Source organism: Dipteris shenzhenensis, chromosome 8 (genome assembly GCF_047967505.1).
Source record: "Dipteris shenzhenensis isolate YYH24624 ecotype China chromosome 8, Dip_SZ_1.0, whole genome shotgun sequence".
NCBI classification, from domain to species: domain Eukaryota; kingdom Viridiplantae; phylum Streptophyta; class Polypodiopsida; order Gleicheniales; family Dipteridaceae; genus Dipteris; species Dipteris shenzhenensis.
Genome location: NC_141603.1, coordinates 33,013,805 through 33,033,465, shown reverse-complemented (window position 1 = coordinate 33,033,465; position 19,661 = coordinate 33,013,805). Strand labels below are relative to the sequence as shown.

The 19,661-nt window shown below is 45.5% G+C and overlaps 1 protein-coding gene across 4 annotated transcripts in view; it reads left to right on the top strand.

Moving 5' to 3' along the window:
* Window positions 1-19,661, top strand: part of LOC147899401 (uncharacterized) — a 63,969-nt gene that overhangs the window by 5,239 nt on the left and 39,069 nt on the right. For all 4 annotated transcript variants that reach the window (XM_087378619.1, XM_087378616.1, XM_087378618.1 and 1 more), the window contains exon 2: window positions 10,941-11,269. In XM_087378619.1, the coding sequence (XP_087234745.1) occupies window positions 10,997-11,269 (273 nt within the window). In that variant the 5' untranslated portion in view covers window positions 10,941-10,996. The remainder of the gene's footprint in view (window positions 1-10,940; window positions 11,270-19,661) is intronic.

The following is a 19,661-nucleotide window of genomic DNA, read 5'->3' as shown; positions in this document are numbered from 1 at the left end:
GGTGCACAGATTTGTGTGATCACACAGTCTTGTGTGAAAGGTTATATAAAGAGAGGGAGGGAGAGAGGAGAGTGAGTGCTCTTCCGTATCAGAATGACTAATTACTCTAAAGTCAAGACCTTAGGAATAGTACTTGACTTGGAGGTTGAGGCTTTTAGTGTACCTTGCCGAGTGGATTGTCATGTGATGCTTGCAGGGTTGGGGTGTTAGAAATGACCCAACAAAGGGTTGCACAGTGGAAGACTGATAGTAATGCCTAGGAGCTCACACAGTGTGCATGTGGGGTGTGGAATCACAAACTTCTTAAACTTATGTGCATAGATGTGCAAGCCAATAAATAGACAATGCTCAGCGACACATATAGAAGCAACTCTTTATATTTCTGTCCGTCCACAAAGAAAGGTCCTTCTACCACAAGCCTGACACTTCTAGATCTCTGAGCCCCGGTACTCCACCTTGAGCATATGTAGACTCTCTGTCTAGATCCCTTCCACCTTTGCTGTCCGGAAGCCAGCCTAGGTGGGCTGCACCTTGAGCTCAGTCTGCAGCTCTATGTCAGCCTCCTTCTCGTTCTGTGTGTAGGTTCAAGGGTAGGCTTTTTGCTGCTGCTGTCTGCTCCCCAACTGCTGCTTCAAGTGATGAATGAATAAGGCCCGATGGCCTCTTTATATAGGCCCAAGGCCTGCTCCACAAAAACCGACCAGCAGCATCATTCTGGCCGAGCCGACCAGTCTGCTGGAAAGCTGCCCTTAAAGGGCTCTCATTACAAGGGCCCTTGGCCCACAATACTAGGGCTTTGGCCCTCCTTTCAAGGGCAGATTGGTTAAGGAAGGTGGGTGCGATTTAGAATTGGCAGAGAGGGATCTTCTTTGTGCATTCAAATGGAAAGAAGCTGAATTTTGACAAGATAAGTAGGGCTGACATTTCAGGTACAACAAGTGGAGACGAAAGAAGAGAGACCAGCAGTGAAGGTGATAGCTTAGAAACTGCTGATAGTGATGAAGTAGTGATGGCATTTATAGGATTGGAGGTGGATTCACAGGTGGACTATGTAAGGACAGCAGTGTTATGTGAGGAAGAAGTGAGGCTATTGAGGACTTGATGCAGCCCAAAAGTTTCCAAGGGTCAACTCAAGTGTTGATTGAGCAGGCTTTGAATCCAGATCTCACTATTGGGGAGAAGGAAGAGTATTTGAAGATGCTTCAAAAATATCCCAATCTTTTTATTACTTCCTATAAGGAGATCAGGGGGTTCAAAGGGAGGCCACTAAGTATTGAGTTGAAGGAAGGTGCTAAGCATGTCTTTCAGAAGATGAGGAGGCTAAGTCCAGAGCAGAATGATGTGTTAAAAGAAGAGGCTTACATACAAGGAAGGGCCTATCTTGGTTGAAGAAGTGGAGAATAATGTTGACAGGAATTCGAGAACTCATTTGTCTTGCATTTTGATGGGTCTTACAAAAAGAGCTTGAACCAGAGTACAGGAAGAATTGTCATATATGATATGGGAGGAAAAGAGATCCACAGGATGGGGATTCAACAAATGAGGCCGAGTATTCAATACTCTTTGAAGGCTTGAAGGTATGTGTTGGTTTGGGAATTAAGAGGCTTATGGTTAAAGGAGATGCTTTACTTGTTGTAATACAAATTCTAGGTGTTTGGAAAGTGAAGCATGCTCATCTCAAACTGTCAACAAATGAGTAAAAGAGTCTTACATCCAGAGCTCAGGAACATCATGCTTGCATACAACATTTTTAAAAAGTGGGGAATAGATGCTGATGGACTTGTTACGTGATAAGCTGAAAATAAAACACAGATATGCGAGCCCTTATTACCCCCAGTGTCATGGAATGAATGAGAAATTTAATGGTGAATGCATCGATATAATGAGGAAGATCATGAGGACACATGAAAAGAATTGGGATCTTGCTATGCATTGGGTATTATGAGCTTACAGGGTTGCAGTCAAGAAAGACACACAGTTTTCTCCTTTATGGGAAGGAGGCTTTGCTGCTCTTAGAAGTTGAGATTCCAGCCCTACAAATGTTGATGAAGATGAGTGAAGAATCAGATTCAGCTTATAAGAACAGGTTACTGGCTTTGCAAGAAGCACAACTTGATAGACAGAAATAGATCACTCTGGTTGCAGTTTGAGCAGTGTGCGCTCATTTGTGGTGTGCATTGGGTTGCAGTGTGGATGATTTATAGGCCATTTGGATGCATTACGGTCCTTATTGGATGCGTTGATAGGCCCAAATTGTCTTGTGGGATGCTATTTTTTATGGACGCTTTGCACATGGATGCTATTTTATGCTGAGGGACAGCTTTGACACATTGCAGGTGATGCACTGATAGTGCTATGCTCTCTTGGATGAGATATTATTGATGCATATGCGAGTGGACGGTGTTTATGCTTGAGTCATTTGGCACTTATTGGCATTTTCTTTTGGGTCAAATTTGCTCATATGGATGCATAGTATATGCACATGAGTCAGATGCATCTTTTGATGCTTTGAGCTTTGAGTTTTGGTGATATTTCACTCTATTGTGGCATACACATTTGGGTGCACCTGGTATTTGGTGTGATTCTCTCTTGCAGGTACTAGCATTTGGGATTTTGTTTCATTTGCATCATGGCATCCTCTTCCATGTCTGAAAAGGAGTTTTTCAGCATTAAAAAGTTTGATGGGACAAACTTTTCTTTGTGGAAAGAACAAATAAGGGATGTGCTTATTCAAAAGTAGATTAAACCCTTGGCAGGGATTGAAGCTAAGCCTGTAAATATGTCTGAGGATGATTGGAATGAGTTGGATGCATTAGCAAAGTCTACTATTAGACTTCATCTTGTAGAGTCAGTTTATTTCACAATAGTAAATGAGCAGACTACGGAAGATTTGTGGAAGAAACTGTGTGCCACTTATGAGAAGGAAACTGTCTCTAATAAAGTTTACCTCATGAAGAGGTTGTTTGAGCTGCAAATGAAGGAAAGGGTCTTCGTTGCTTTTCATTTGAATGAATTCAATATTATTTTTAGCCAGCTTCAGGCTCAGAAGATGAATTTTGATGCGGAGACTAAGGCAATATTTCTCTTATGTTCATTGCCATCCTCATGGGATACCTTTCGTACAGCTGTCAGTAACTCTCCACCTGGTGGAATACTGAAATTTGATGATGTTGTGGGTAGCTTGTTGGCCGAGGAGATTAGACAGAAGTCTATGGATGGCAACAAGCAGGATGCAGCCTTAAATGTGCAAAGGGGCAGAGTACAGTTCAGGGGGAAGTCCTAAGAAAGAGGGAAGTCACGTAGCACATCTAAGGCACGGAACATTGAGTGTTACCACTGTGGCAAGAAGGGCCATATGAAAAAGGATTGCTACAAGCTGAAAAGAGAGCAAAAGGATAAGAAAAAGAACGCAAATTGGGGTGCAAATAAAAAGGAAGAGAGTCCAAGGGAGGACAAAGGAAAAGTGAAGATCGAGGAGATCAATGCAGTCACACATGATAGTGACAATGACGTTTTCTTCATGTCTAGTTTATCTGCAGAGTCGCTTACCACTTCAGATGATGCATATTGCCAGGATTGGATTTTGGATTCTGGTGCTTCATTCCATGTTACTCCCCATAGGGAATGGTTCTCCACTTATGACAGTGGAAAGACAGGTTGTGTGCATCTTGGAAATGACTGCATGTGACATAGTGGGAGCAGGTGATAAAGTTTTCTTTTGCAAATGGGTCTGCATTTGTTTTGAAACATGTGAGATGTGTGCCTAAGCTGACCAAGAGTCTTATTTCAGTGGGTCAGCTAGATGATGCTGGTTTTCACACCACTTTTGGCTTTCAGAGTTGAACAATTCAGAAGGGCTCTATGCTTTTCGCCAGGGGTGCCAAGTGTGGGACTTTGTATTCCTTACATGTATTAGGGGTATTTGGTGATGTTGTTGCAATAACCGAGCAGCCAAGCACTTCTTTGTGGCATTGCAGGTTGGGGCACATGAGTCAAAATGGAATGAAACTCTTATGCCGTTTGGGTTATGTACCATATTTGAGTTTCTATGATTTTGAATTTTGTGAGCACTGTCTCAATGGGAAGCAGACTAAATCAGTCCATAAAAGAAGGGGAAAGAAAGAGTTTGAGATGCTTGATTTGGTGCATTCAGACGTATGTGGTCCCATGCCTACACGGTCATTAGGCGGGGCTGAATACTATGTGACATTCATTGATGATGCAACTAGGAAAGTGTGGGCTTATGCTATAGCTCGGAAGAGTGATGTGTTCCAGGTATTTCAGAAATGACTGGCCTTGGTTGAGAATCAGTCAGGTAGAACGCTTAAATGCATACAGACTGACAATGGTGGAGAGTATCTCTCTTATGACTTTCAGCATTTCTGTTATACACGTGGGATTAAGAGGGAGCTTACATTCCCTCGTACTCCAGAGCAAAATCCAGTTGCAGAAAAGATGAACCGTACCATTCAAGAAAGGTTGCAATGCGTGCTTTCCAATGCAAGTCTTTCTGGTGGTTTTTGGGCTGAGGCAATGAAGACTGCAGTGCATGTGATCAATAGATCACCTAGTAAGAGTTTGGATGGTGGTATTCCTGAAGAGGCATGGAGTGACAAGAAGCCCTCTTACTCTCATTTGTGTATATTTGGGTGTGAGGCATATGCACATGTGCCAAAAGAGCTTCGAAAGAAGCTAGATCCTAAGTCTAGGAAATGCATCTTTCTGGGTTATGGTGAAAGTGGAGAGATGGGCTATCGTCTTTGAGATCCAGAAGCAAAGAAGATCATACGCAGCCATGATGTGGTCTTCAATGAGAAGAAGATGCATAAGGCACTCATGAGGGATGTGGAAATGAGGAGAATCACTTTTCAGGATGTGAATCCACCTGCATACGTTGATAGACAGCAAGCTGTCCATGCACCAAATGTGCAAGAAATGGTACCACCAAGTACTTCCACAGGTATACAATCAAGGGTAGATGATGGATCATCTATTGGTGAAAATGATGAGCCAAATGTGGCTGATATGCAACAGCAAGCTGAAATGCCTTTGAGAAGATCATCTAGAGTGTCTAGACCGCCTGATAAGTTTGTTCCAGGGGTAGACTATGTGATGCTTACTGATTGCGGGGAGCCTTCTTGCTACAGAGAGGCTATGATGCGTGAGGATCAACGCAAGTGGGAGTATGCTATGCAATCAGAGATGAGTTCACTTATGAAGAATAAGACTTGGGACTTGGTTTCTTTACCACATGGAAAGAAAGCATTGCCATGTAAATGGGTCTACAAAATGAAGGTCACAGGTAATGATGTGCCTAGGTACAAGGCCCGTTTGGTTGCTAAAGGGTTCAAGCAAGAGAAGGGTGTGGACTTTGATGAGATATTCTCTCTGGTTGTGAAGATGACCACACTTAGATGCATGCTTGGACTAGTGGCATCAGAGGATATGGAGCTTATGCAGATGGATGTCAAGACAGCTTTCTTGCATGGGGATTTGCATGAGGAAATTTACATGGTGCAGCCGGAAGGTGAAGAAAAGGACAAAGAGCATTTAGTTTGCAAGCTTAAGAAGAGTCTCTATGGTCTTAAGCAAGCACCTAGAGAATGGTATCAGAAGTTTGATGCTTTCATTCGGTCCCAGGGTTTTAGAAGGAGTGAAATTGATCACTGCCTCTACACTAAAAGGGCTAAGGATAGTAGCCTGATAATCCTGGTACTATATGTGGATGATATGCTATTGGCTAGCAAGAATACTTATGAGCTAGATGCATTAAAGGCCAAGTTGCATGAGGCCTTTGATATGAAGGATTTGGGATTTGCAGGTCATATTCTTGGTATGCGCATCACGCGTGATCGGAGTAGGAAACTCCTTTGGCTTTCACAAAAAGAGTATGTTACAAAAGTATTGCAGCGTTTCAATATGGAGGGGGGGAAGGCAGTAAGTACTCCATTGCCTCCATATGTGAAACTGAGTTATACAGATAGTCCCAAATCAGATGAGGAAAGGGCCATGATGGCCAAGGTTCCTTATGCATCAGCAGTTGGGAGTCTTATGTATGCTATAATAGCTACTAGATCAGGCATTGCATTTGCAGTGGGAGTTGTTAGCCGGTATATGGCTAATCCAGGAAAGAGGCATTGGGAGGCAGTTAAGTGCATCATGAGGTACATGAAGGGTACCAAGGAGATGTGCATCTGCTTTGGTAGAGGAGACATGCGTGTACTTGGCTACACAGATTCAGACTATGCAGGGCATATGGATAGTAGGAGATCCACTTCTGGTTATGTGTTCACCTTTGCAGGTGGTGCAGTGTCGTGGATGTCTCGCGCACAGAAGTGCGTTGCTTTGTCTACCATAGAGGCTGAGTATGTTGCAGCCACAGAGGGTTGCAAGGAGGCTATATGGCTTGATCGACTAGTGGGAGATTTGGGGATTCATACAGGTGTACCAACATTGCATAGTGATTCCATGAGTGCTATTCAGCTAGCACGGAATCTGGTCTTTCATGCAAAGACCAAACACATTGAGGTCAGGTACCATTTCATCAGGGAGGTACTTGAGGACAAGCGCATAGAGCTTGTCAAGGTTCATACAGATGATAACCCTGCAGATATGCTGACGAAGAGTCTACCTAGTCTGCGGTTTGAGTATTGTCGTGTATTGATGGGCAGTATGCCCACTGGTTGTTCTCCCTTAAAGGCACATTGTCCTTTAAGTGGGAGGTTGTGGGGGTTAAAGGTCACTATGCCTTTACCCCAGTTGTGTATAATACTCAAACACATATATAAATGAATGAAAAAGAAGATTAGGGTGGTTCTGCACCCACCAAACTCGTGTGGCTCTCTGTTTCTCTCTCTCTCCCTCTTTTGTTTTTACTTTCGTTGAGAGCACTCTCAATACATACCTGGCTACGAGACATAAATGTCTGCAGACTAGGGGGCGGTGGCAAGATGATGGGATAAAATTTGTATCTTGTTTTTTAGCACACCATGTAGATATGGGTAGGCACTTAGGAATGCACAATTGCTCGTTTGGGGGCTTTTGGATTTAGATGGAGCTCTTTTGCAAGTTACCATGAACTGATGTAAATATTTCAAGTTTATGTGAATATTTTTGCAGGGACACTAGTGGGAAATGATGAGTGGCCGTGTGGGTGCACTAGTTCACTCCAGAGCATTGTGGTATCCATGTGACATGTGTTGGTTTCAGGATGACGTGTGTCCCTTATTGCCATCTGTTGTCATGTGTTGATGTTGACCCGCGTGAGTTGATTTATGTGTGGTTTTATGTGGGCATTCATGCATTAAATGCCTTGCATGAAGCTTGTGTGAAGAGGTGGTGTCTAAGGTCTAGAATTTGGGGATTAATTGTCTAGGCCTACGTTTTTGTGAAGGATTGGGAGAGTGGTAAAATTCATGTGCTGATGTGACTGGAAAAAGAGGAAAGTAGAGCATGTGGAACAAGGTGGCTACGTGATTGAATTCTGCATGCTTCTGGATTGATGAGTTTGGTGGTAGCTGCTGGAGAATCCTGGAAAGGATGCTTGGTATCATCACGCGAAGGCACAGATGGGCTGAGGGGAGATAGTGGGAAAGATAGCAGTCATGGAGCTGAGCAGAGAAGAGGTGTGTGAAGAGTAGAGTCGAGCTCACGAACTGACAGAGAGAGCTGAGAGGAGAGCGCTACTTGCTAATCGACGTATGGACTGCATATATTTGTTCCACGTCTATGAATGGGATCATGCATGGGCTATGTTCGGATCACGCCTACAACTTGTACACGGATCATGAGCGAAGAGTATTGTTGCTGTGTACGGATGTACAGGCAGAGTGGGCTGCATGTTGTAGACATGCATGCAGTGATTATGTAGATAAGGAGATCCTAAAGGAATTGGATGTGCTCCTTCATCAGGTCAAAATGGACGTTGGATTGAAGATGTGTTGAGAGCTGAGCGGTGTTCGTGAATGATTGTGTTGCTGGAACGTGTCTACTAGCTCGATGTTGACATGCTGGTGCCCTGTGCATTTTTTGATATCGGACGAGTATCTAGAGCTGATCTGAAATCGTCATGGTCTTGGGAAATTCTGAATCGTGGGGATTTTTGTGTGCTTGTGTGCTTTGTTCTCGTCAGTTGTTGTCAACGTGTCTACTAGCTCGATGTTGACACGCTGGTGCCCTGTGGATTTTTTGATCATCGGAAGAGTATCTAGAGCTGATCTGAAATTGCCATGGTCTTGGGAAATTCTGAATCCTGGGGATTTCTGTGCGCTTGTGTGCTTTATTCCAGTCAGTTGTTGTCAACGTGTCTACTAGCTCGATGTTGACACGCAGGTGCCCTGTGGATTTTTTGATCATCGGAAGAGTATCTAGAGCTGATCTGAAATCGTCATGGTCTTGGGAAATTTTGAATCGTGGGGATTTCTGTGTGCTTGTGTGCTTTGTTCCTGTCCGTTGTTGTAGGAGCTTGTCTTGAGTCTGTGACATGGATACCTGCTCTGGGTCTTGTGCATTTTGCTCTGTCCTCATTGAGCTCCACACTGTTATGCCGATCTTGTGTCCAGACTTCATCTCCAAATCTGCCGATCTTGTGTCCAGACTTCATCTCCAAATCTGAGACTATTTGTTGGATACAGCAACTAGTACTTAATTGAAAAGATGATGATGGTGACTTTGTTTGTTTGAAGGCTTGTCTATTTGCTGGTTGAGAGAGGTGTTGGTAAGCAGAAAGCCATATCTAACTTGAGGGTTTTCCACTGCTCCCCTACTGTTTTTTTCTGCTATCAGCATGCATTGCTCTCCTAGAGCTTATGTGGGCCTCGTAATGGTACACTGCTGCTCCCTTGGACAGCCTGTCATAAGTTTCTGGATCCTTGACTTCCTTGCTGCTGTGAAGGCAACCCAATGGTGAGGCACAAGTCTCCCTTGATTCCATCTTCCTTGCCGCTCCGGTACACCACAATCGAGCTCTTCTACACTGGGTAGATCTGCCCCTTAGTGTGCTCCTAGAATATGCGAAGACCTGAGATCTCCTCTTGCTGCAAACTGCATCCTCCAGATGGCTGCTGGTCCCAATAACTGAACTCAGTAATGTCCCTCCAAAGGGGCCCTTTTATGGGCTAGAACTCCAGCCAACAAGTCAATTAACCAACTGACTCTTCTATAGACTGGGCCGTAGGTCTTTTCAGCAGGCTTTTCTGCCTGACTTGGCAATGTGGCATTCTACCTTTGGCCCGCCTCCAGCCACTCCTGTTCCTGGCTATATTTGGGTATTTGCCTGGCTCAAACCAATCCCAAATCTGCCGCGTGGCAGATCTCCTGGAGCTTCTTTGGATCTACCTGCTTTGACCTGCTGATGCAACTAACAGTTCCTGCAGCCTATTGTAGGTGCTGCATCACTTGCAAGCTCCAATCGTCGGATGCTGCTCTGACCTGTTCCAGGTCTGTGTTGTAGCCCCAAGCCGTGTAGTCATCTACTTCTGCTATCCTGCGACCTGATCTGCTCCAGGCACCTTTCCTGCACCTGCTGTTGATGCCGTACCATCTGCAATACATTCTATACATCATCGTCAGACTCGTCATTCTTCTTGGGCTTGCCATCGCTAGACTTGCCCTTTCCTTTGCTTTTGATCTTGTCTTTGACGTTAAGTTGTCATCAGATCCGTTATATTGATTCTCCCGAGCTTCCTCTTGCAAAAGCAAAGGCACTAGCTCCTCCAAAGTCCCCAATGTTGACTGCTGCCTGCAATCATAGTCATGACAAAACTCTTGTAGCTCATGGGAAGCATGCCAAGCAAGAGCCTGCCATCCTTGGCGAATTTGTCGTCTGACCAACCACTAAGAGTTGATCCCTCACCTCCTCCATCTTGGTGTTGTGCTTCTGAATAGAGTTCTCCTCATCCATTTGCATGTTGTACAACTCTGTCTTGAGGTTGAGAATTCTCGCATCATTATTACATGTCCTTGAGGATGGTCCATTTACCAAAAGCAGTATCCGCAAGCTGAATATGTGTATGCAGAATCCTCACATCATTATTGACCTCCTACATGTCCTTGAGGATGGTCCATTTACCAAAAGCAGTATCCGCAAGCTGAATATGCGTACACAATGGTGCCAATGATGATGGCAAGGGCCTCCGCATCACGCGTTACCCAATCCTTCATTGCTCTGGATCCACTTTTGTAACCACTCTAGCCGCATCAATTGTGTTTTTTGGTATCACCTCAACTCTAGTCGTTATCTCCCAACTCCACTTGACAACTAAGTAGCTCCGAACTTTTATTTTTCAGAGAGGATAACTTGTACTATCAAGGTTGCTTGCTTTCCCAAAGTTTGGAATTGGATATTGATTAGCCATGATACGCTTAGGAATTTTGTAAACCTGTTCGAATCTAAGTCACTCTCCTCACAAGGGCACCTGAACTTAAGACGGAGAAGTTGATTTGTACAAGATAAACTGAGATCTCCTTCCCAAGGTTTTGACCTTTGAGCTCCCACCACTTGTGAATCTCCTTCAGGGCTTTGATATCATGTTAGAAAACAAAGAGTGGAGGTTGCTTGCTAAGGCCAACACTCCCTACGAGCGGAAGCTAACCAAAGAGTATGGTGCCCATGAATCACACATGGTGAATTCGAATCCAACTTCTTTCCTTAGTGTGTACTCTTGTAGATGTGCAGAGAGTAAATTTTTGTGATGCCACTTTTTGGGTGTCTTGAAACTCAATCTCATTATGAGCAAGCCTTTGTATTTGTGAATGGGAGCGCATGATGAGTTATTTTCTATTGATTATCATGTGGGTTTCAGAATCATCATGTTTTTGTGGCATTCTTATGACAAAGAATGAAAAGTATCAATAATTGAGTTCTTGGCATCAACTTTTCGAGGATCGGTGTCTTACTTCGATTGAAATTACATTTATGCATTTTTACTCTTCTTTTGCAGATTTACATCATGCACAATAGTTAATTCTGTTCAAGGGAGACGGTAAAAAACTGGGCATGGAAGATTGCGTACGAAATCAAATTGGCAAGAAGAGAAAACACTCTATGACCACAGACAAAGAGGAAGAGACTAGCTATGCTGTTGCTGACGTGGAACAAGAGCCTTTTCTTTGTACTGATGATGGAACTTTTGTAACTAATTGTGAACGTGGGCAACAAAAAATGGTAATGCAGGAAAACTTTAAGAGTGGCAGCAAAGTCTTGGATGAAGTTGACAGCTTCATTGATAGAGATCGCCTTTGGGCAGAGTCTCTTTCTGAAGCACAATTGGTATGGTTCATTCTTTGTTTGTCATTAGCTATGGGATTTAAACTATGGCCTTGCAGTACCTTATAGAAGAGTGTTGTGGAGCTTTGGACACACACACACACACACACACAGAGTCCATGACAAGGCATATTGTTTTAATGAAATCTCACATTAGCCTTTGTCAGTAGCCCCTAGCATCCATTATCAGAGCTATGGATAAGTTCCGAGTGGGTTCAAGTAATAGTGAGATGTCTCACTTATCTTCTTTGTTGTAAGCCATGGCTATAAATAGTTGAGGTGTAAGACCCTTCTTAATCATCTGGGGGTATTATGTTCAAGGATACTTTTTGATCTTCAAGGATGCTGTTTTTTCAGTCGAAGTGGTGTGTACTTTGTATTAGCACAAGTATTGGTTCTACATTATGCAATACATATCTTTTTTGTTGCTGGTGCCAATGTATATGCATATCTTGCAAAAGTTATATAGCTGTTTGCACTTGAAGGTTCTAAAGCTCCTTGATAACTAGGAATCTATGTTGGAAGTAGTGGCCAAACATAACTGACTTATCGCTGGTCGCCAAATGCACTATTGTGGGGAGGTTCTATGAATGGAATATATTTTTGTGTGCTTGTGGACTTTTGTATACTATTGTATCCACTTTTATAAGAAAAATCTCTAATTATGTGAGTTGCCACTTCATTTGGGCCCTTGTAATTCTTGTAAAGCAGCTAGAGAACGTTAAAGAGAAAGAGTCTTAGGGATCAACAGTTTAAACAGGGCATCAGAGTTAGTAGAAGAGGCTCGAAGCTTCTAGATGTGACCTGTCAGTTCACAGTAAGGAGGTAGTTGAGAGAAGGTTTAGATACATGCTTGAAAGGTCCCTCTTCCACAAAGCTATTTATTTAAATAGCTGTATCTTCTGTGAGGTTTTATCTTGCCTCAAGATATGTCTGGTTGTGTTGTCTATCCAGAGCCCAAGCCCCTCTATAAGGGGTTGCTATCAGGAATGTTTATGCTGTTGTAATTTTAGCTTTTGCAATGAGTTCCAACTTTCTTTCTGGTGTTGTGGTCTAGCTTTCATGTTGTGTTGGCCTAATTAGATCCTGTGTGGATATTTGAGCCTAGCCATTCCCACACATGTGAATCCACCTATGTTAGGTATTTGCTAGTGACATGCTTGAACTTATGAATCTTGTTTTGTGGTGATTTTGTCGAGGAGAGATAAGTTTTGTGATTGAGTCAAGCCCAAGGGTGAATTAGTCTAAAATTTTCAGAAGTATGTTGAAAAAATCCAAGAAATTTCCTATCCATGTGTTGCTGGATTGATAAATTATTTAAGTTCATACGGTGAGCATTCACTTGCTGGCTGGAAATACAAGAAGGGGCTTATGGGGAAAGAGGTAGTGTACATTGTAAAGAAGTGGCCCAAAGTTGATGAAACAGGGCAGCCCAGATATGTCTGAAGGTGATGCATACATACTTTGATGAAGATGAAGAGACGTGTGGAAAGAGGTGGTGTACTTTGCAAAGAAGTGGCCCCAAGTTGAAGAAACATGGCACACCCAGATATGTCTACTTTGAAGAATATTTGCAGGAAAGTAGATGCAAAGTTTCAGATGCAGCCTTTGAGCTGGTGCTGCAAAATTAATCATACAAAAAATGAAGTTGATTTGAATGGATGGTGTAACCGGCCTTCAGGAATCTAAAGGGCAGTGATCTTCTTCTACTCTGTCTTAAACCTCAATTACAGCCATAAAGCAAACTTTATTTACTTCAACCACTCATCAATTCTCAGAAATAAACTTCAGCAACAACAAAGGGGAGGCTAGAATGCCCCTGCTCAATGAAGACAGTACACAACACGCCCACTGGCCCCAAATGCCTTGGCGCCCCTTTCGGTATTTATTTAATGCTTCTGTTTTGGAAATGCTTTACAACAGGGTTTCACCCCTGCACTGTTCCTCTCTGCAAATCCTCTATCTCACTTCTGGGCATCAAAACCAAGTGCACCACTAGAATCCAATTGGCAAGGCAATCTTAGGCATCCACTTCTGAACCGACCTAACTGAAAGGCATCCAGGCATCCAAACCACTGACAAACCATGCTTAAAGCAGCCTCAAGGCTATCACATGCATCCACTTTATCCAAGTCTTTCCCCAGGAACACCCTTGCCTCTAGGTGCTTTGCTAGGATCTGAGAGAAACTAGAAAGGATTGCAAAACACCACACATGCACTGCAAAATGCTTTAAAGCAAGAAAAGCAAACAAATGGAAGTCCAAATCCAAATACCCACTGTCCTTGGCAGAGGGGCAAGTTTTGTTCCTTGCACCTATTCCTTGTCAGGATCCTAGCAGGGTGCAGGTGACTTTCAGCTTCATGGAAATGATAGAAAATGAAGAAAGAGAGTGGAAGGGGGCAAGAAGTTGGCTGAAAAGGACATTGGCCTGTAGATCTACCCCAGAGCCTTGACCTCAGGATTGGTGCCCCAAAAAACGTGCCCTAGCAGCCCGTACAGCAGCCTCGAGGGCTGCGCCTCTGTTCTGTACAGTCTGCACAGCTGTACAGACTGCAATAATGCCTTGTACCTTGCCTCGAAATCTGTGCCAATGACCGTACTCAGCCTTGGGATGCGTGCTTGCAGCATGGCTGCCTCGAAAAGCTTACAAGAGATGGAAGAGCAGCCAGAGCAGCAGCAAGAGCCAGCAAATGCAACAAAAACTGAAGAGGGAGCTTTTGCTAGACCTGCTAGCCTCTAGGAGGGTGAGGGGAGAGAGGTGGTAGGTGGGCGAAAGGGATGCACCTACATGCATGACACTTGGCCCTTCATTAACCTTTAAACCACCTGACCAAGGACAATGTGTAAACTACTCGGTGCTTTCTATCAATTCAGACAACGGATTTTGCAAAGGCGTTTGAATGAAATGATTGCGAGTTGCCAAACACATATACTTGAACTTAAGAGATTGCAATTAAGCTGGAATTAAGAATTATACAGCTTAAACACAAAGTGACGTCATTTGAAATTGCAATATGATTGAGGGGTCAAGACGGCCCCCCCCCTTTATCCAGGCTCACTTTATTCTTGAAAATGGAGATACAAGACCAAGGTGCAATGCACCTTCCAAACTGATGAACTCAGTGAAAGCCTAGGACCTAGATACAAGACTCAAGAGCATATGTGCAAGGTAGACAACAAAAAGGAGGACTCGAAGTTTTTACTCTTGGCTTGCCCAATCCACAAGGAAGAAGCGTCCAACAATCACCACTTACATCCAACATTAGAGGCAAGCACTAGTTTCTAGAAAGATAGTAGAAACAACTTGAAATAGTGCTGTAAATGAGATAAACTTGACAATACAGAATCCCTTCGTGACTTGATCCTTTTGTAGATGAAGTCCTTGATGCCTCTGAAGCTACCTTGGGTGAGGAGAGTGTGGTAATGGGACTGGAATGAAAACAACTTAGAAAAACCAGCCTATAGGCTAGAGAGAGAAAGCCTTTATGGAGTGATAGCTGTAGAGAGAGAGTGCCAATGCTGATCCCAAGGGAGGGGATGTAAGAGAGGAGCTGCTGCTGTTCTAGAGGTGCAGAGAAAAGCAGATTTCTGCAAGGGGAAGTGGCTGGAACAGTAGAGAGAGAAATTTTGCAGTAGAGAGGGAAAGATTGCAGCAGGAGAGAGAAAGGGGCTGTGGCTGCTCCAGGCTAGGAGAAGGAGAGAGGATGATGCTGCTGTTCCAGAAGAGCTGAGAGGGGACAGATTTTTGGAGAGGTGGGGCTGGAACTGTAGAGAGAGAGTGTGCTGTTGTAGAGAGAGAAAGTGCTGCTGAGGTGAGAGAATGGCCTGAGGAGAAGCTGGCTGCACCCAAGGAGCTGGAGAGGTTCTGCTGCATCAACCAAAAGGAGGGAGAAGAAAAGTGACGAATTTTTCATGTAGGGAATAAAGGGGAGAGGCCTTCTTTTATAAGCTCAGCCCCCCCAGAGGCTTTGAGTGGAAGGTGGACACTTGTCCCAGATTTTTGGTGGGCTGCAGTCCCAAAGAGGACAGCCCACAACCTGCCCCAATTCTACCAGATTTGGGGCCAGACACTTGGTTTGCATGCCCTGCCACTTGCCATGCATGCTGCCACATGTGTGGGACAGGTGGACTGACCTGCCACCTCAGATTCCATGTGGCAGTCCGCCACGTCACTCCCAAAAACCCTAAAATTTTAAAGTTGTCAGAATTCAATTCTGATCGCACCCACGGGTACCTAATAGCTTGGACTATCTATTGACGTACTCTAAGGTCATAATTGAGTCGTACTGAGCTCATTTGTTTGTCGTCTTATCTTGTATCTCCATTACTCTTGGCATGCTGTCAGGCCCACACGCAAAGCTCAGGGAACATTCTCTTGAATGGTTCCTAGGTCAGTATGCAATTTGTGCGTTTGATTGGTCCCATGTTTGGGTACTCAGGTGGGGTGTGGTTTCCAGATGTCCCTCTCAAAGAGAGGCCATCACTCTTGTGGGTCACTAATGCCCATAACCCCAAGCAAGGGGGTCCACCCTCAAATGCTAGACCTAGTTCCCATTGTCCGTAACTAAACAGTAGGAAAACATTTCATTTCTTAATAAGCATACTATTGAAAAACAAAAAGAAATAGTACCAAGCAAGTGGATACATGTTGAAGCTGGATGACATTCCCTCCGTCTTTAATTCGGTTATCCTCAACTGAAATGCTTCCTCATAAGCATCTAGGATTTCAAGACACTCGTGAAATGTAGCTCTGTCCACCCATTGGGCATCGGTGGATGGGAGCCCTCTGAACTTCAAAGGGTACATCTTGCGAGTCGTGCCTCGACGTCCCGTAGCGAAGTTATGCAGAATAATTTGCTCTGGGATCAACAAGATCTCAGTGTCCTCAACTTCAGGTGCATCGTCCAGTGTGGGCTCTTGAGGTGGTTCCCAAATGAAGGGTTTCACCAAGCTTACGTGGATCTTCCAATGCTCTGGAAGTCTCAATCGGACTGAGACATCATTTATTACCTGCAACACCTAAAAAGGACCATAATATCGAAAGGATAGCTTGAAGTAGATGCGCTTTTTGCCCATGGTTTTCAACCGGGCTTTCTCAAATTTCAATAAGACCCATTGGCCTTCTTTCACTGCAAACGCCCTCCGTCTTTTATTTGCAGCTGCTCTTAGTTTCTCCTGTGCCTTTTGAATGGTTGCTCGAACCGTGGCATAAGCAGAGTCATAATCCTCCACGAATTGATCAACGGTAAAGATTTTCTCTTTTGTTTGCATGAGTGGAGTTGGTAAAGATCTACCATATACAATTTCGAAAGGAGCTTTTCCAGTGGAGGAATGAATTGTGTTGTTATAAGCAAACTCCACAAGAGGAAGGAATTTCTCCCAAAAGGTTTGCTGGTTATGCACATAAAATTTCAGCAAATCCAAGAGTGTACTATTCGTAACTTCAGTTTGGCCATCCGTTTGAGGATGAAAAGCTGAGGAGAAACTTAGAAGAGTTCCAAGGTTCTTAAACAAAGCCTACCAGAAGTTACTAGTGAACTTTGAGTCTCTATCTGATACTATAGACTTGGGCATGCCGTGGTGTCTAAAGATGTGTCTAATAAATAAATGGGCAGCTTCAGGTGCCTTGAGATTCTTCTGCAAGGAATGAAGTGGGCTTGCTTGCTGAATCGATCTATTGTCACCCAAATCATGTCATGATTTTGATTGGTCCTGGGAATTCTTGTAATGAAGTCCATGGTGATGTGTTCCCATGGTCTCTCAGGAATAGGTAGGGGCTGAAGTAAACCCTTGGGTTTTCCTCTCTCATACTTAGCTTTTTGACATGCGAGACAAGCTGAAATGTAGGCAGCAGTGTCCTTTTTCATGTTAGGCCAGTAGAAAAATTTATCCATGGCTGAAAAAGTGGCCACAATACCCCTATGACCAGCATAGGGTGGGTTATGGCTTTCCTCCATCACTTTAGATCTAAGCTGCTTTGTGATACATAGTTTGTTCTCCATGAATAAATAGCCATCCCTGATGTGGTTGGCATGATGGGTGCCTCCATCTTTCAAATGTGCCCATGGCTGAGCAAAATCAGCATCTCTGGTGAAGCCGTGGTCTATGAGAAAGGGCATCAGCCACTTTTTTTTTTGCCGAAAAAACAGTGCTAATTATATTACTTCGAGAACAAGATACAAAAGGTCAGCTTGTAGCTGACGGGCTGCGTTCACAAATCGGACACCGCCCTAAAAGGTAACACAATAAATCACTCTCTCACGTCGGGATAAGGCGAGTGTGAATGAACAGCCATCGGGGTGGTGAGTAGCGCCACCGAAGGCCCTGCGAAGTCTGCTCGAAGAAGAGGCCCTGAGTGTTCCAAGCCCGGAGGAAGCGTCTCCGCTTCTCTTGACCGGACCGGGAATCTCCTTGAATCTGGTCCCACTGGCCTCTGAGGGTATGAATAATCTCGCACCAAATATCAGTCATGATCTGGGCAGTCGATAAGGAGGTGCCACCGAGGATCTGCGCGCAACGCGAGGTCCAAATGTGCCACCCTGCTATGCTGCTAATAATCTCCGAGACTGGCTGCCTCTCCTGAACTCCTGTATCCGCCTCTGCTAGGTGCTGCGGGATACCCTTGAGCAGCCCCCATGTACCCTGCGTGATAAGGAAAGTGGGGTCCTGCTGGCATGCCTCGAATAAGTGATGTAGACCAGGTGCGGTGCGGCACCAACAGAACGCGCCCCACGTGATTAAGCCTAGCTCTGGTGCTGCGCGAGTGAGAATCCCGAAAGTCCACCTCCACACTTCCTGGGCGCGAGTGCAGCTCCACAGGCAGTGTTTTGGTGACTCCTCAACCTCGTGGCAGATCTGACAGCGTCCGTCCTGGCCTATCTGTCTCAACCAGCTCCCCACCGGAAGACCTTGTGGGCAAGAAGCCACAGGAAGTAGGAGATCTTCCGCGGCCGCCAGCTCTCCCACAAGGCCTTCCAGAAGGCCTGCAAAAAGAATCTGGAAATACCCTGTGCATACCAACTGGGCCGCTGGGTGGGGGGGCGGCTCTGCATCCTCCCAAGAACTCGCCTGCCCAAAGTCGTGCTGTAGACAAAGAAGGAGGTCGGCCCCTGTCCTGTCACAACCTCTGGCCAGCTCCACTCTCCTGGGTCTCAATCAAGCTCTGACAAGGCCCGCCCCTCCCAGAGCCAGAGTCGCCAAAGCTGCATCTGATCCTGCTCAATGCTAGGATCGGTACGCCAGACCTTCCCCAAAAGGCCTACGATCCGAACCCTCTGCCATGGGAGTAGGGGGTCGATGAGTGCATCCTCTCTCTTGAGTCGTCCATCCCCCATAACCGCGAAGAAAGAAATAGAGGAGTCGTCCATACGTCCTGCGACCACCAGTGGGATGCCACGGGGGGTGAACTGTCCCAGCCAACGGTCGTCACCAGGCATGAGGATCTGAGGCTCAGGTGGAACCAACCAATCAGCTGGGATCGCGCCGTCGATCTCCGTGCATCTCGCCTGGGCTCCACGTGCACCTCCAGCTGCGTCTGTGAGATCAACCGTCTCCAAATGTCTGTACGTGTCCCTCCAAACTCGAAGGGACCGGGCTGGCCCCCTCATCCAACCATCCCACCTGATATGTGATCTCTCCCCCAAGTGAAGGCCCTCGGCATCTCTGACCTGATCATTCCAGATAAGCGGCTGGCGATCGATCTCCTCCTGACACCGGGGAGGGGACTGAATGAGACTGAGGCGGAGCCGCCTCCAAACCATGAGGAGGCTACGAACGAGTGGGGAACGGGGCTGAGTAAGCGGGGCGGAAGTGAAGATCCACCTGAGGGACGGGAGCCACTCTCCACCTCGGCGCGGGACGCAAGAACCGACCCCCTGCTGAAGTAGCATCTTCCACGTCTGCCCCCCCGGGGTCGAACCGGGGATGACTAACTTGCCTAACAAGGCCTGACTCTGCAGCTCTGGATCGATGACTCCCAGGCCTCCCTCAGCCTGCGGAAGAATAACTGTCTGCCAAGCAACCCTGGCTCTGGTATCTCTGAGGCCATCCTCCCCGGACCAAAGGAAGTTCCGAACCAGCCTCCTAAGCTGTGCCACACTGGATCTCGAGAAACACCAACAGGAAGCCACATACCAAGCCGTGGCAAGGAGGACTTGGTTGACTACCAAGGCACGACCTGCAAGGGAAAGCTTAGCAGTGCTCCAGAAAGCCAGCTTCCGTCGGATGGAATCTAGCACCGGGAGAAACTGCTGAGCTGGCGTGATGTCCAGGCTGACCTGAAAACCCAGGTATCTAGCTGTCTGTCCCCGCGGGATCCACCTGAAACCCAAAAACCTCCCCCACTGAGAACGCGCCCCGGGGTCTGTGAGGAAACCAACTGATTTGTTCCAGTTG